We start from the raw sequence: 16,191 nt of genomic DNA, 5'->3' as shown, positions 1-16,191 counted from the left end.
TATAAAAAACATACATAAAAAACACAATAAATATACTAAAAAATTATATATATATATATAAATATACAACTATAAAATAAAAAATATAAAAACATACATACCATATATAAAAAACATAAAAAATATACATCAAAAAAAATTAATAAAATATTATAAAAAAAACATAAAAAACATATAAAAACAATAAATACAAAAAATACATAAAATAAAAAAAACAAAAAATAATATAAAATAATAATATAAAACAAACAATAAACATAAACCAATTCAAAAAATAAAAAAAAAAAAATACAAAAAAACTACATAAAATAAAAAAAAAAATATACTTACAAAAAAAAAACAATTATAAAAAAATACAAACAAACAATAATCTAAAACAAAATCTAAAATCAAAAAAAATTAAAACACCAAAACAAAACATACAAAAAACAAAACATAAAACAACAAATACAAAAACCACAAAAATAAAAAATAAAAAAAAAACTAAAAACAAAATAAAAACAAAAACATAAAAAAATTAACATAAAAAAAAAATATAAAAAAAAACTCAAAAACAAAAAAAAAAACAAAAACACATATACAAAAAAACTAACACTACAATAAACAACACCAAAAATAAACTAAAATAACAACAAAAAAAACAAAAATTACAAATAAAACAAAAAACACAAATAAAAATTAACAAAAAAATAAACCTAAAAAATAACAATTAATCAACACACCCTACTCCCTAATCTTTACAAAAACCATACCCTCCTATCACCCTCTTCACCCTCCCCCCCTCCCCAAACTCAACATCTTTAAACCAATACAACTCCCCACCATATCCATTTCACAACACTTCTCCCCCCACTTTCCCTCACCCAAACCCACAAAACCCCTTCGAACCCCCCCCCCCTAACTTCTTGTTTCCATCAACCTTCCTATTAACCACACCCTACATAATCCCATACCCACCCAACATTTAAAAAAAACTCATATCATTCCATTATTATCCCAATTTCCACTTTTATCACACCCCCCCCCCCCTATATCTTAACCACCTCTCACAATTTCACCCCCCCCACAAAACACCTTCACCACCATTACAACTTATTCCCCCTCCCCCCCCCTCTCAAAACACCCCATACTCCTCCTCCTCAAACCTCCTCCACAATAAACTTTAACCAACTCTCCACATTACCCTACCGCATACCAAAAAATTAAAAAACTCCCTCACCCAAAATAAACCACTTTAAATAACCCCAATCTACCCCAATTAAAATTCACATAACTCCATCATACACCACAACTTACACAACTTACATTCAAATCCCCCCCAAACCACCAATAAATATACCTTACTACAAAACTCACTCTCCACCACTATCATTTATTCTCAATCTTCTCCCCTATTCCATAATTCATCACCTCCCCCCTTCTCCAACTTCACTTAACATATAATTCTTACTCCCCTCCCCTAATCTAAAACCCAAAATCACAAAAACCTACCCATAACCACCCACAATTCCTCACAACTAACAAAATCTTACCCCCACTCTTAACCCACCCTCCCAACACCACCCCTTCTTTAATATAATTAAACACCTCCCACACAACCCAATTCAATCTTTTACTCAGACTAAAACCCTTACACACATATTATAACAACACACTCACCACCCTTCTTCCCTCTTAATAATAAATTACACTCCCCCCCAAATTTCCATAACCTTCAAACCAACACAAAAAACCACCAATCCACTCCCAATCCATCCACTAAACTCAAATCTTCCACCTTTTTTTTTTAAACATCACAATACCACCCCCCCCATCCACATTCCCAATCATACTCATTTAAACTTCCCAACTCCAATTCTTCACAAAACCTTATCCCTCACCCCTACAACAAAAATCTTTTTTTTTCCCAACCTACACCAACACTCACAAACATCAACTAAACCACTCCACCAACCCCTCATTAACACCCCTACCATCTCTATCCTCCAGCCAAACCCCCATCCCCTTATCACCACCAACCCTTAATAACCCCAACTCTTTACTCAACCCCCTCTCCTAATCAACACCCAACACTTTCATCTCCTCTCCCCATTTCCTCACCTCCTCGATCCCTCCCAAACCCTAACCCCTTTCCTCACATAAATATCACAACTACAACTCAACATAAACCATCCCCCCCCCCCCCCCTTCTCCCCTCCCTCCCCCCTCCCCCTTCTCCTTCCCCCTCCCCCCTCCCCCTCATTTCCCACCCTCCCTCCCCCCCACCCCCCCCCCCTTCCCCCCCCCTCCTCCCTCTCCCCCTTCCCCCCTTCCCCTCCTTCCCCCCTCCTCTCTCCCCCCCCCTCCTCCTCCCTCCCCCCCCTATCTCCCTTCCCCCCCCCCCCCGCCCTCTCTCTCTCCCCTCTCGCTCCCTTCCTCTTTTCCTCTCTCTCCCTCACTCCTCCCTTCCTCTCCCCCTCTCTCTTTCCCTCCATTTCCGTCCTCTCTCCCTCTCTCCTCTCCTCTACCCACCCCTCCGCTCTCTCCCTCATCTCCCCTCTCCCCACCACTCCCCTCCTCTCACCTACACTCTCCTTCCCTACGCTCCACCCCTTCCTCCTCCCTCCTCTCTCTCCTCCTCCCCTTTCCACCCTCTCCCTCCTCTTCACCCTTCCCGCTCTCTCTCTCTTACCTCTCTCTCTCTCTTTCTCTCCTCCTCTCCCTCTCCCTCTCACTCCCTTCTTCCTACACTCCCCCCTCCCGCACTCCTCCCTTCATACCTCCTGCCCCTCCTCCCCCTCTCACTCTTCCTCCCCTCCCTCTCCCCTCTCTCCTTCTCTTCCTTCTCGCTCCCTCCCACTCGCTCCCTCTCTCATCCTCTCCTCCCTCTCTCCTCTCCTCCCTTTCTTCTCACACCCTCTCCTCTCTCCCTTCTCTCTCCTTTTCTCCCCTCTCCTCTCCTCTCTCTCTCTCTCTTCTCTCCCTCCTCTCCCCTCTCCCCCCTCCCTTCTCTCCCCCTCCTCCTCCCTCACCCCTCCTCCCGTCCCCCTACTCTCTCCCCTCCCTCTCCCCCTCCCTCTTCCTACCCTCTCTCCCCTCTCCCCTCTCTCCCTCTTCACCTCCCCTCCTCCCCCTTTCCCCTCCCCTCTCTCTCCCCCCTCTCCCTCCTTCTCTCTTTCTTCTCCCCTTACTCTCACTCTCTCTCCCACCCCCCTCCCTCCGCTCCTTCCCTCCCTCTCCCTCTCACTCTCTTTTGCCTCCCCTCCCCTGCTCCTCTCTCTCCCTCTCCCCTCTCTCTCTTCCCCTCTCTCCTCACTCCTCTCTTTTTACCCTCCGCCCGCACTCCCTTCTCCTCCCTCCTTCCCTCACCTCCCTCCCTTCCCCTCCCTCTTCTCCTCCTTTCCTCTCCTCCTGTCCCCTCCCTTTCTCTTCCCTTCTCCCCTCCTCCTTCCCCTCTCCCCCTCACTCTCTCACTCCCACACTTCTCTCTCCCTTTCTCCTCCCATCCTTCCCTCCCCTCCTCCTTCCCCCTCTCCTCCCCTCGCTCCCTCCACTTCTCTTCCCTCCCTTCCTCCCCTCCCTTCTGCTTCTCCCCTCTCCCCCCTCTCCTTCCCCTTCTTCCCTCCTTCTCCCCTCTCCCCTTCTCTCCCGTCCTTCCTCTTCTACAGTTCTCCTCCCCTCTCTCTCTCTCATCTACCCCTATTTCTCTCTCACCCTCCTTTCTTCCCCTCTCCCTACTCCCTCTCCTCTCCCTCCCTCTCTCCTTCCCCTCTTCTCTCCTCCTCTCCCTTCTCCCCCCTCCCCTACCCTCCTCCCTATCATCCCTTCTCCTTCCTCCCTACCCCATCCCTCGCTCTCCTTCTCCCTCCTCTCACCTCCCACACCCCACTCGTCCCCCTCTCTTTCATCCCTCTCCCCCCTCCCCACCCTCCCTCCCTCTCTTCCCCTCCTCCCCCTGTCAACTTCACCTCTCCTCCCCTTCCCTTTCTCTCTCTTCTTCCCCTCTCCCCTTTTCCCTCGCTCCTCTCGCAAACCCCTCATTCTCCTCTCCCCTCTCCCTCTCCCCCTGCTCTCCCTCTCTTCCTCTCATCTCCTCCCCTCCCTCTCCGCCTTCTCCTCCTTTCACCGGTACCCCTCACCTTCTCTCTCTCTCGCTCTCCCCTCTTATCTCCCCTCTCCTTCTCCTTCCTCCCCTCCCTCTCTCACTCCCCTCCTCCTTCCCCTCTCCCTCCTCCTCTCTTCCTCCTTTTCCCTCTCACCTCTCTCCTCTCTTCCTCTCCCCCCTCCGCTCCCTCCCCCCTCTCTTCCCCCTCCCTCTTTTTCCTCCCTCCTCACCTCTCTCCTCCCTCCCTCCCTCTCTCGCTCTCCCCCTCTCTCCCCACCTCCCCGCCTCTTCTCCTCTCTCTTCGCCTCTCTCCCCTCTCCTCTTCACTTCTCCCCACTCTCCCTCCTCCTCTCTCCCCCCTCCCCTCCTCTCTTCCTCTTCCCCTCTCTCTCCACTCCTCATTTTTCTCCCTTCTTCCCTCTTCGCTACTCCCTCCCTCCCTCTCTCTCCTACTCCTCCCTCTCCCTCTCTCCCTGCATCCCCTCACCCCTCTCTCTTTTTCCTTTCCCCTCTCCCTTCTCCTCTCTCCGCTCCCCTCTCCCTCCTCTTCTCCTCCTCCTCCCCTCTCACTCACCTCCCTCTCTATCTCTTCCCCTTCCTCCCTCCTCTCCTACCTCCCCTCTTCTCCTCTCTCTCTTCTTCTCTCCCCTCCTTCCTCTCTCCTCTCTCTTCACTCTCTCTCTCTCTCTCTCCCTCTCCCTCCTCCCCTCCCTCTCCCTCTCTTTCTCTCACCTCTCCTCTCCCTCCTCCTCTCATCCCTTCTCCTTCCACTCACTCTCTCCCTCTTCCTTCCCCTACTCCCTCTTTCCCCTCCTCTTTCCTCTCGCTCTCACTTTACTCTCTCCTTCTCTCCCCTTCTCTTCCCCTACCTCTCCTTCCCCCTCTCTCTCTCCCCGCTCTCTTCTCCTCTCCCCTCTCTCCTCCTCCTCCTCCCCTCTTCACCCACCCCTCTCTCCCCCTCCCTCGCTCCCCGACCCTCTCTCTCCCTCTCTCCCCTCCTCCCTCCCCTCTCCCTCTTTCTTCCTCTCACCCCTCTCACTCTCTCCCCTCCCTCTCCTCTCCTCCCTCTGTTCCCTCCTCTCCCTCTCCCCTCGTCTCCTCCTCACTCTCTCTTTCTCCTTCTCCACTCTTCTCCCGCTCCCTTCTCTCTCCTCCCTCTCTCTCTCTTCTCCCGCTCTCCTCCCTCCTCTTTCTCTCCCCTCCCCCCTCCTCCCCCCTCTTTCCTCTCTCCCGCTCTCTCTTCTCTCCCCTCCTCTCTCCCCTTCCTCCCCCTCCCCTCATTTCTCCTCCTCTCCCTCCCTCCTTTCCCTCCTCCCCTCTCCCCTCCACGCGTCTCTCCCTCACCTCTCCTCTCCTCCCCTCTTTCCTCCTCTCCCTCTCTCCCTCACACTCCCCTATTTCTCTCTCCTCTTCCACTCCCCTCCTCCTTCTCCCCTACCTCCTCCCCTCTTTCCCTCTCTCTCTCTCCCTCCCCTCTCTCCCTCTCTCCTCCACCCTCTTCACCCTCTCCCCCTCTCCTCTCTCCTCCCTCCTCCCTCCCCCTTCCCTCCTTCCCCTCTCCCTCCCCTCCCATCTCGCTTTCTTTCTCCTCCTCTCCCCTCCCCTCTCCCCTTCACCTCTCCCCCTCTCCTTCTCCTCCCTCACTCTCCCCTCTCCTATCCCTCTCTCCCTTCCTCCTCCCTCCTCATTCCCTTCTTCTCCTCCCCTCTCCCCGCTCCTCTCCCTCACTTCTTTCTCTCCTCTCCCTCTCCCTCTTCCCCCTCCTCCTCCCTCCTCCCCTCTCTCTCCCCTTCTCCTCCCCTCACCCTTCTCACTCTCTCTTCCTCCCCTCCCTCCTCCTCCTTCCCCCCTCCCTCCCCCTTCCCCCCTTTCTCTTCCCCCCCCCCCCCTCCCCTCCTCCCTTTCCTCCCCCCCTCCCCCCCTTCCCCCTCTCCTCCCCCCCCCCCCCCCCCTCTCCACCCTCTCCCTCCCCTTCCCTCCCCCCCTCCCCCCTTTTCCTCCCCCCCCTTCCTCCCCTCCCTCTCCTCCCCCCCCCCCCCTCTCTCCCCCCCCCCTCCTCTTCTCCCTTCCCTCTTTCACCCCCCCTCACCCTCCCCCCCCCACCCTCTCCTCCCCCCCCCCCCTCTCCTTCCTCCTCCTCCCCCCTTCTTCCCCTCACCCCTCTCCCCCCCCCCCTTTCCCCCCCTCCACTCCTTCCCCCTCTCACCCCCTTCTCCTCCCCTCCTTCCCCTCCCCCCCCCCCCCCTCACCCCTCTCCCTCCTTCCCTCTCTTCCTTCCCCCCCCTCCCCTCTCCCCCCCCCCCTCTCCTTCTCTCCTCATCCCCCCTCCCCTCCCCCTCCCCCCTCCCTCTCCCCCCTTTCCCCCATCCTTCCCCCCTCTCTCCCCCTTCCCTCCTCCCCCCCCCCCCCCCCCCCTCTCCTCCCCCCCCTCCCCCACTCCCCCCCCCCCTCCTCCCCCCTTCCCCCTCCCCTCCCCCCCCCCCCTCCCTCCCTTTCCCCCTTCTCCCCACTCCTCCCCCCCCTCCTCCCCCCCCCCTCTCCTCCCCCCTATTCCCCACCCTCTCTCCCTCCCTCCCCCCCCCCTTTCCCTCTCCCCCCCCCCTTTTCCTCCTCCTCCCCCCCCCCCCCCTTCCCTTTCCCTCCCCCCCCCCTCCTTCTCCTCCTCTCTCCCCTCTCCCCCCTCTCACCTCTCCCCCCCTCCTCCCCCTTTCCCCCCCCCCCCCCCTTTCTCCTCTCCCTCTCTCTTCCCCCCCCCTCCCTCTCCCCTTTTCCCTCCCCTCTTCTTCCTTCTCTCCCCTTCCTCTTCTCCTTCCTCTCCCCCCCTTTCTCTTCTTCCCTTTCCCCTCCCCTCCCCCCTTCCTTCCTCTTTTCCCCCCCTCCCTCTCTCTTCCCTCCCCTTTCTTCCCTCTCCTCTCTCCCCCCTCTCCCTCCCTCCCCCCCTCTCTTCCTCCTCCCTTCCTCTCTCTCTTTTCCCCTCCCTCCCCTCCCCCCCTCTCTCTCCCTCTCCCTCCCCCTTCTCTCCTTCCCCCCTCTCCTCTCCCCTTCCCCTTCTTCCCTTCTCCCCCCTTCCCCCTCTCCCCCCTCTTCTCTCCCTTTCCTCTCCTCCTTCCCTTCCTCCTTCTCCTTTTCCCCCCCCCCCCCCCTCCCTTCTTTCCCCCTTCCCCTCCTCTCCCCCTTCTTCTCCCTTCTTTCTTTCCCTTTCTCCTTTTCCTCTCTTCCTTTCCCCCTCCTCCTTCTCACCCTCCCCACCCCCTCTTCCCCCCCCCCTCCTCCCCCCTTTCTCCTCCCCCCCCCCCCCTCCTTTCTCTCCCCCTCTCTTCCCTCCCCCCTCCCCCCCTTCCCCCTTTCACTCCCCTCACTCGTCCTACTCCCTATCTCTTCTTCTCTCCCCTTCCCTCACTCCCTCGCACTCTCTCTCCCATCTGCTCCCCCCATCACTCTCTCCCGCTCTCTCTCCCTCCCCCTCCTTCCCTCTCCCACTTTCTCTCCTCTCTCCCCATCTCGTCCCTCCTTCCTCTCTTTCCATCCATCACTCTTCTCCCTCCTTTCTCCCCCCTCCAATTTCTCTTCTTCTCTCCTCTCCCCTTCCCTCCTTTTATCCCCTTCCTTTTCCCTCCTCTCCCCTCCCTTTTTCCTCTCCTCTCTCCCTCCCTATCCTCCCCTTCCCGCCTCCTATCTCTCCCTCTCTCCTCTCTCTCTCTCCCCTCCTTCCCCCTCGTTCTCCCCCTCACCTCCTCTCCCCCTCCCCTTCTCTTCTCTTCTCTTCTCTCTCCCCTCCCTCCTCTCTCCTCTCTCTCCCTCCCCCCTCCCCTCTCTCTTCCTCCTTCCCTCTCTCTCCCTTTCTTCTCTCCCTCTCTCTTCTCTTCTCTCTCTCTTTTCCCCCTTCCCTCTCTCCTCCCTCCCCACTTTCCCCTCCCTTCCCTCTCCCTCCTCCTCTTTTCTCTTCCCCTCTTCCCCTCTTCCCTCTCCTCCCCCTCCCGCCTTCCTCTCTCCCTCTCTCATCCCCCTCTCTCCTCTCCTCTCCCCCTCTCTTCCTCTTCCCTCTTCTCTTACTCTCTCTCCCCCTCTCCCCTCCCCCCTCCTCCCCTTCCCTCTCCCTCTCCCTTCTTCTCTCCCTCTCTCCCCTCTCTTCTCACTTTCTCTCTCTCCCTCTCCCTCCCCCCTCTCCCTCTTCCTCCTCTCTCCCCCCTCTCCCTCTTCTCCCCCTTTCTCTCTCTCCTCCTCCCTCTCTCTCTTCCCCTCTCATCTCCCCTTTATCCTCCCCTCCCTCTTTCTCCCCTCTTCCCTCTCTCCCCCTTCCCTCTCCCTCTCTCTCTCTCCTCCCCTCTTCCCCCTTCTTCCCCCTCCCCTCTTCCTCCCTTCTCCCTCTCCTCTCTCCCCTCCTCTTCCTCCCCTCTCCCTCTCCTCTCTCTCTCTCTCTCCCCCTTCTCTCCCCTTCTTCTTCTCTCTCTCTTCTCTCTCTCTCCCCTCCCCTCTCTCCTCCCTCTCTCTCCCCTTCTCCCCCCTCTCTCTCTCTCCTCCCTCTTCTCCCCCTCTCCCCTCTCCTCCCTCCCCTCTCTCTCTCTCCCTCTCCCCTCCCCTCCCTTTCCCCCTCTTTCTCTCCCCCTCTCCCTTCATTTCCCCCTCCCCCACCTCCCCCTCTCTCCCCTCCCCTCTCTCCCCCTCCTCCTCCCCCCTCTCTTCTCCCCTCCCCCCTCTCTCCTCCCTCCCCTCTCCCTCTCCTCCCTCTCTCTCCCCCCTCCCCCTCTCCCCTCACTCTCTTCTCTCCCCATCTCCCTCTTCTCCCTCCCTCTCTCTCTTCCCCTCCTTCTCTCTTCTCCCTTCCTCCCCCCTCCCTTCTCCTCTCTCCCTCCTCACTCTCCCTCCCCTCCCCTCTTTCCCCTCTCTCTCCCCCCATCTCCTCCCCCCCTTTCACTTCTCTTCTCTCCCTCTTCCTCCCCTCTCTCTCCTCCCCTTCTCCCACCCCTCTCTCTTCCCTCTCCCCTCATCCCCCTCTTCTTCCCCTCTCTCTCTTCCCCCTCATTCCCTTCCTCCCCCTCTCACTCTCTCCCACTCTCCTTTCTCCTCCTCCTCTCCCTCCCCTCCCCCCCTCTCCCGCTCCCTCCCTCCCTCTCTCCCTCCCCCCTCACCCCCTCCCCCTTCCTCCTCTCCTCTCTCTCCACTCTCTCTCCCTTCCCCCTCTCTCCCCCCCTCCCCTCCTTTCTCTCTCTCCCCCTCCCCCCTCTCCCCCCTCTCTCCTCCCCCTCTCTCTCTCTCTCTCTCCCCCTCCCCCCTCTCTCCTTCCTCTCCCCACTTCTCTCTCCTCTTCTCTCTCTCCCTCCCCCCCCTCTCCCCTCTCTCCCCTCTCTCCCTCCCTCTCTCCTCCCCTCCTCCCCCCTCTCTCTCTCTCTCCCCCCCCTCCCTCCCCCTCCCTCCCCCCCCTCCCCCTCTCTCTCCCTCCTCTTCTCCCCCCTCCCTCCCTCTTCTCTCTCTCTCCCCCCCTCCCTCTCTCTCCTCCCCCCTCCCCCCTCCCTCCTCCCCTTCCCCTCCCTCCCTCTCTCTCCCCTCCCCTTCCTCCCTCTCTCTCCCCCTCCCCCTCCCCCTCCCCTCTCTCTCCCCCCCCTCCCCTCTCCCTCTCTCTCCCCCTTCCCTCCCCCCTCCTCCTCTCCCCCTCCCCTCCCCCCCCCCTCTCTCCCTCCCCTCCCCCTTCTCTCTTCTCCCCTCCCCCCCCTCTCTCTCCTCTCACTCTTCTCTCTCTCTCTCTCCCCTTTTCCTCCCCCCTTCCTCCCCCTCTCTCCTCCCCCCCCTCTTCTTCTCCTCACTTCTCCCCTCTCCCCCCCCCTTCCCCTCTCTCCTCCTCTCTCCCCTCCTCCCCCCCTCTCTCCCCCCCTTCTTCTTCTCTCCCCCCCCTCTCTCACTCTCTCCCCCTCTCCCTCCTTCACCCCCCTCCCCTTTCTCTCTCTCTCTCCCCCCTCTCCCCTCTCTCCCCTCCTCTCTCTCCCTCCCCCCCTCTCCTCCCCTCCCTCCCCCCTCCACCCCCCCTCTCCCCCCTCTCTCCCCCCTCTCCCCCCCTCCCTCTCCTCCCCCCCCCTCTCTCCCCCCCTCCTTCTCCCTCCTCCCCCCCTCTCCCTCCCCCCCCTCTCCTCCCCTCTCTCTCTCTCCCACTCTTTCCCCCCCCTCCCCTCTCTCCCCCCTCCCCCCCTCCCCCCCTTCCTCCCTCTCCCCCCCTTCTCCCCCCTCCCCCTCTCCCTCTCTCCCCCCCTCACCCCCTCCTCTCCCCCTCCCCCCTCCCTCTCCTCCCCTCTCCCTCCCCCCTCCCCTCTCTCCTCCCCTCTCTCTCTTCTCTCTCTCTCCCTCTCCCCCCCCTCCTCCCCCCTCTTCTCCCCCTCTCTCTCCCCCTCCCCTCCCCTCCCCCCCCCTCCCCCCCCTCTCTCTCCCCCCTTTCCTCTCCTCTCTCCCCCTCCCCTCCCTCCTCTCTCTCTTCCCCCCTCTCTCCTCTCCCCCTCCCCCCCTCCCTCCTCCCCCCTCTCCCCCTCCCCCCTCCTTCTCACTCTCTCTCTCTCTCTCTCCTCTCCCCCTCTCTCCCCTCTCTCCCTCTCCCCCCTCCCCCTCCCCCCCTCTCCCTCTCTCCCCCCCCTCCCCCCCCTCTCTCTTCCTCCCCCTCCCCCCCCTCTCCCCCCCCTCCCCCCCCCTCCCCCCCTCTCTCTCTCCCTCTCTTCTCCTCTCACTCCCCCTCCCCTCCCCCCTCCCCCTCTCCCCCCCCTCTCTCTCTTCTCTCCCTCCCTCCCCCCCCTCTCTCCCCCCCTCTCCCCCCTCTCCCCCCCTCTCTCCCCCCCCCCTCCTCTCTCTCTCCCCCCCTCCCCCCCTCCTCTCTCTCTCTCCCCTCTCTCCCCCCCCTCCCCCCCCCTCCCCCCCCTCTCCCCTCCCTCTCCCCCCCTCCCCCCCCTCTCCCCTCCCTCTCTCCCCCTCTCTCCTCTCCCCCTCCCTCTCCCCTCCCCCCTCCCCCCTCTCCCCCTCTCTCCCCTCTCCCATCTCCCCCTCCTCCCCTCCCCCCTCTCTCCCTCTCCCCCCCTCTCTCTCCCCCCCTCTCCTCCCCCTTCCCCTCCCCCTCTCCTCCCTCTCCCCTCCCCCTCTCCCTTCCCCTCCCCCTCACTCCTCTCTTCCCCTCCTCCTCTCTCCTCTCTCTCTCCCTCCCTCTCCCTCTCTCTCCTCCCTCCTCTCTCCTCCCCCTCTCCCCTCCTCCCCTCTCCCCTTCCCCCTCCCCCTCTCCTCTCCTCTCCCTCTCCCTTCCCTCTCCCTCCTCTCTCCCCCTCTCTCCCCCCTCTCTCTCTCTCCCTCCTCCCCCTCCCCTCTCCTCTTCCCTTCCCTCCTCCCTCTCCCCCCTTCTCTCTCCTCCTCCCTCTCCTCCCTCTCCCACTCCCTCTTCTCCCCCTCCCTCCCCTCTCCTTCCTCTCCCTCCCTCACCCCCTCTCCCTCACTCACTCTCCCCCTTCTCCTCTCCTCCTCCCCTCCCCTCTCCCTCTCCCCTCTCCCCCTCTCCTCTCCCCTCCCACCCCTCTCCCCCTCCCTCCCCCTCCCCCCCCTCCCCCTCCCTTCCCTCCCCCCCTCTCCCCCCTCCTCTCCCTCTCTCCCTCCCCTCCTCTCTCTCTCCCCTCCCCTCTCTCCCTCCCCTCTCCCTCCCTCCTCCCCCCCTCCCTCTCCTCTCCTCTCTTCCTTTCTCATTTCCCCCCCCACTCCTCACCCCTCCCCCTCCTCCCTCCCCTCTCCCTCTCCCCCTCCCCCTCTCCCCCCTCCTCCCCTCCCCTCCCCTCTCTCCCCCTCCCCCTCTCCTCCCCCCCCTCCCCCCTCCCTCCCCCTCCTCTCCTTCTCCCCTCCCCCTCCTTCCCTCCCTCCCCTTCCTCCCTCCCCCCTCCCTCCTTCCCCCCCCTCTCCTCCTCTCTACCCCTCTCACCTCCTCTCTCTCCCTCCCTCCTTCTCACTCTCCCTCTCCTCGTCCCTCCCTCTCCCCTTCTCCACCCCCTCCTCTCTCCCCTCCTCCCTCCCCCTTCCCCTCCCCCTCCCCTCTCTCCTCTTCCCTACTCTCTCCTCCCTCTCCTCCTCCCCCCCCTCTCTCTACTTCTCTCCCCCTTCTCTCCTCCCCTTCCCTCTCCCCTCCCTCTCTCCCCCTCTCCCCTTCCCCCTCTCCTCTTCCCCCTCTCTCTCTCCTCTTCTTCCCTCCTCCTCTCCCCTCCCCCTCTCCTCTTCCCTCCCTTCTCTCCCCCCCTCTCTCCCCTCCTCTCCCCTTCCCCCCTCTCCCTCCCTCTCCCCCTCCCCCCCCTTTTCTCTCTTTCTCTCCCCCTCTCTCTCCTCTTCTCTCTTCTCCCCTCTTTCCTCCCCCTCCTCTCCTCTTCCCCTCTCTCTCTCTCTCTCTCCCCCTCTCTCTCACCCACCCTCTCCCCTCCCTACCTCCCCCTCCTCCTCTCCTCCCCTCCCCCTCTCTCCCCTCCTCCTCTCTCTTTCTCTCCCCCTCCCCTCCCCTCCCCTCTTCCTCTCTCTCCCTCTCCTCCCACTCTACTCCCTCCCCCTCCCTCTCCCTCTCCTCCCCTTCTCTCGCTCTTCTCCTCTTCTCTCTCTCTCTCTCTCTCCCCCTTCTCTCTCTCACCCCTCTTCCCTCCCTTCCCCTTCCTCCCCTCCTCTCTCTCTCCCTTCTCCCTCTCTCTCCCCCTCCCCTCTTTCCTCTCCTCTCTCTCCCTCCCTCTCCCCTCTCTCCCCCCCTCTCCCTCCCCCTCACCCCTCTCCCCCCTCCCTCTCTCTCTCCCTCCCTCCTCCCCCCTCCTCTTCCCCCTCTCCTTCATCCTCCTCTCCTCTCTCCCCCTCTCTCTCCCTCTCTCTCTCTCTCCTCCTCCCCCTCTTTTCACTCCCTCTCTCTCTCCCTCTCCCCCTCCCCCTCTCCTCTCTCTCCCCTCCTCCCCCCTCCCCTCCCCCTCTCTTCCCTCCCCTCCCCCTTCTTCTCCCCTCCTCTCCTCTCCCTCCCCTCTCCCCCTCCCCTCTCCCCTCTCCCCTCTTCTCCTCCCCCTCCTCCCCCTCCCTCTCCCCCTCCCTCTCTCTCTCTCTCTCTTCTCTCCCCCTCCTCTCTCCCTCTCTCCTCTCTCTCTCCCTCCCTCCCCACCCCTCTCTCTCTCTCTCCCTCCTCCCTCCTCTCCTTTCTCTCTCCCCTCTCCTCCTCCCTCTCCTCCCCCTCCTCCCCCTCATCCCCCCTCACTCTCTCTCTCCCCTCTCCCCCTCCCTCCCCCTCTCCCCCTCTCTTCTCCCTCTCTCTCCTCACCTCTCCTCTCCCTCTCCCTCCCCCTCTCCTCTCTCCCTCTCTCCTCTCTCTCCTCTCCCCTTTCCTCCCCTCCTCCTTCTCCCCTTCCCCCTCCTTCCTCCCTCCCCTCCTCCTCCCTTCTCTCCCCCTCCCCCCCCTCCTCCTCCTCTCCCCCTCCCCTCTCCCCTTCCCCCCCCCTCCCCCTCCCCCCCCTCCCTCCCTCCCCCCTCCTCCCTCTCCTCCCCCCCTCTCCCTTCCCCTCTCCTCCTCCCCCCCCTCTCCCCCCCCTCTCCTCCCCCCCCCCCCCTCCCCCCTTTCTCCTTCCCCCTCCTCCCTCCCCCCCCCTCCTCCCCCCCCCCCCTCCTCCCCCCCCTCCCCTCCCCTCCCTCCTCTCCCCCCCCCTCCCACCCCCCCTCCCCCCCTCCCTCCCCCTTCCCCCCCTCTCCCCCTCCCCCTCCCCCCCCTTCCCCTTCCCCCTTCTCCTCCCCTCCCCTCCTCCCCCCTCTCTCCCCCCTCCCCCCCCCCCTCTCCTCCTCCCTCCCTCTCCCCCCTCCCCCCCTCCTCCTCTCCCCCCCCCCCTTCCCCCCCTCCATCCTCCCCCTTTCCTCTCCTCCCTCCCCTTCTTGCCCCCCCCCTCCTCCCCTCTCCTCCCCTCCCCCTCCCCCCCCCTTTCTCCTCTCCCTCTCCGCTCCCCTCCCCCCCCTACTCCCCTCCTCCCCCCCCTTCCCCCCCCCTCCTCCCCCTTCCCCCTCCCTTCCCTTCCTCCTCCCTCCTCCCTCTCCCCTCTTTCCTCCCTCCCTCTTCCTTCTCCTCTCCCCCCCCTCCTTCCCCCTTCCCTCTCCCTTCCCCTTCTCCCCTCCCCCTCCCCCTCCTCCCTCTTCCCCCCCCCTCTCTCCCCTCCCATCTCCCTCCCCCCTCTCTCCCTCCCCCCCTCTCTCTCCCCCCCTCCCCCCCTCCCTCCCTCCCCTCCTCCCCCCCTCTCGCCCCCCCCCCCCCCCCCCTCCCTTTCCCCCCCCTCCCCTCCCCCTCCCCTCCCTCCATCCCTCCCCCCCCGCCCCTCTCTCCCCCCCTTCCTCCTCCCCTCCCTCCCCCCCCCCTCCTCCTCTCTTCCCCTCCTCCCCTCCTCCCCCCCCTCCCTCCCTCTCCTCCCCCCTCTCCTCTCTCTCCTCCCCCCCCCCTCCCCCTCCCTCTTCCTCCCCCCCCTCCCCCTCTTCTCCCTCCCTTTCTTCCCTCTTCCCTCCTCCCTCCCTCCTCCCTCCTCCCCCCCCCCTCCCCCCCCTTCCCCACCCCCTCCCTCCCTCCCTCCCCCCTCCCCCTCCCCCCTCCCCTCCTCCCTTCCCCCCTCCCCCCCCTCCCCCCCCCCTCCTCCCCCTCCCCTCCCCTTCCCCCTCCACCCTCCCCTCCCCCATCCCCTTTCCCTTCCTCTCTCCTCCTCCCCCCCCCCCCCCCCTCTCTCTCCCTCCCCCTCACCCCCTTCCCTCCTTCTCCCCCCCTCCCTCCCCCTCTCCCTTCCCCTCCTCCCCCCCATCCCCCTCCCCCCCCTCCTCCTCCCCTCCTCCCCCCTCCCTCCTCCCCCCTCCCTCTTCCCCCTTCCCCCTTCCCCCTCCCCTCCCCCCCCCCTCCTCTTTCCCCCCTCCCCCCCCCTCTTTTCCCCCTCCTCCCCCCCCCCCCCCTCCCCTCCTCCTCTCTCCTCCCCCACCTCTTCCCCCCTCCCCCCCCCCCTCCCACCCCCCGCCTCCCTGCCCTCCCCCCCCCCCCCCCCCCCTCCTCTCCTCCCCTCTCCCCCCCCTCTCCCCTCCCCCCCCCCTCTCCCCCCCCTCTCCCCTCCCTCCCTCCCCCCCTCCCCTCCTCCTCTTCCCCCTCCTACTCCCCCTCCCCCCCTCTCCCCCCTCCCTCCTCCCCTCCCCCTCCCTCTCCCCCCTCCCCCCCTTCCCTCCCCCCCCCTTCCCCCCCCCCCCCCTCCCCCCCTTCCCCCCCCTCCTTCCCCTCCCCTCCCCCCCCCTCCCCCTCCTCCCTCCCCCCCTTTCCCTCCTCCTCCCCTCACCTCCCTCTCCCCCCCTCTCCCTCCCCCCCCCTCCCCCCTCCCCCCCATCCCACCCCTCCTCCTTCTCTCTTCTTCTCCCCTCCTCCCCCCCCCCCTCCCACCCCCTCTCTCCTCCCCCTCCCCCCCCCCCCCTTCCCCCCCTCTCCCCCCTCCCCCCCACCCCCCCCCCTCCCCCTCCCTCCCCACTTCCTTTTCCTCCTCCCCTTTCTCCCCCCTTCCCTCCTCCCCCCTCTCCCTCCCCCTCTCTCCTCCTCCCCCCCTCTCCCCCTCCTCCCCCCCCCCCCCCTGCCTCTCTTCCCTCTCCCTCTTCCCTCTCCCCCCCCCCTCCCCCCCTCCCCTTCCCCTCCCCCCCTCCCCCCCCTCCTCCCACTCCCCCCCTCCTCCTCTTCCCCCTCCCTCCCCCCCCCCTTTCCCCTACCACTCCCCCCCCCCCTCCCTCCCCCCTCCCCCCTCCTACCCCCCTCCCCACTCCCCTCCCCTCTTCCTCCTCCCCTCCCTCCTCCCCCTCTCCCCCTCACCCTCCCCCCCCCCCCCCCCTCCTCCCCCACCCCCCTCCTCCTTCCCCCTCTCCCACCCCCCTCCCCCCCCCCTCTCCCACCCCCTCCACCCTCCCTCCCCCCCCTCCTCTTCCCCCTCTCACCTCCCCCCCCCTCCCCCTCCCCTCCCCCCCCCCCCCCCTCTTCCCCTCCTCCCCCCTCCCTCCTCCCCCCTCTCCCTCCATCCCCCCTCATCCCCCCTCTCCCTCCTCCCCCCTCCCCCCCCCCCCCTCCCTTCCCCTCCCCTTCCCTCCCTCCCCCCCCC

General features: G+C 63.0%; 2 protein-coding genes across 2 annotated transcripts; both read left to right on the top strand.

Annotated features, from left to right (window-relative positions):
* Positions 1-2,351: 2,351 nt before the first annotated feature.
* On the top strand, positions 2,352-10,746 carry LOC118802599 (proline-rich receptor-like protein kinase PERK2; the record flags this gene model as incomplete). Its single annotated transcript, XM_036563072.1, has 3 exons — positions 2,352-2,405; positions 10,090-10,242; positions 10,648-10,746. Coding segments are annotated over 3 exons (306 nt in total), but the record flags the coding sequence as incomplete, so codon positions are not given.
* A 2,370-nt stretch (positions 10,747-13,116) lies between these two features.
* LOC118802601 (basic proline-rich protein-like) lies at positions 13,117-15,632 on the top strand (the record flags this gene model as incomplete). Its single annotated transcript, XM_036563073.1, is given in 11 exon segments — positions 13,117-13,145; positions 13,463-13,535; positions 13,537-13,789; positions 13,836-13,934; positions 14,286-14,386; positions 14,389-14,555; positions 14,600-14,714; positions 14,716-14,912; positions 14,945-15,119; positions 15,122-15,446; positions 15,499-15,632. Coding segments are annotated over 11 exon segments (1,668 nt in total), but the record flags the coding sequence as incomplete, so codon positions are not given.
* Positions 15,633-16,191: the final 559 nt, after the last annotated feature.

This window comes from Colossoma macropomum, unplaced genomic scaffold, assembly GCF_904425465.1.
Source record: "Colossoma macropomum unplaced genomic scaffold, Colossoma_macropomum, whole genome shotgun sequence".
In the NCBI taxonomy this organism is placed as follows: Eukaryota; Metazoa; Chordata; class Actinopteri; order Characiformes; family Serrasalmidae; genus Colossoma; species Colossoma macropomum.
The sequence above is the reverse complement of the archived record's forward strand: the minus strand, read 5'-3'. Positions and strand labels throughout refer to the sequence as shown.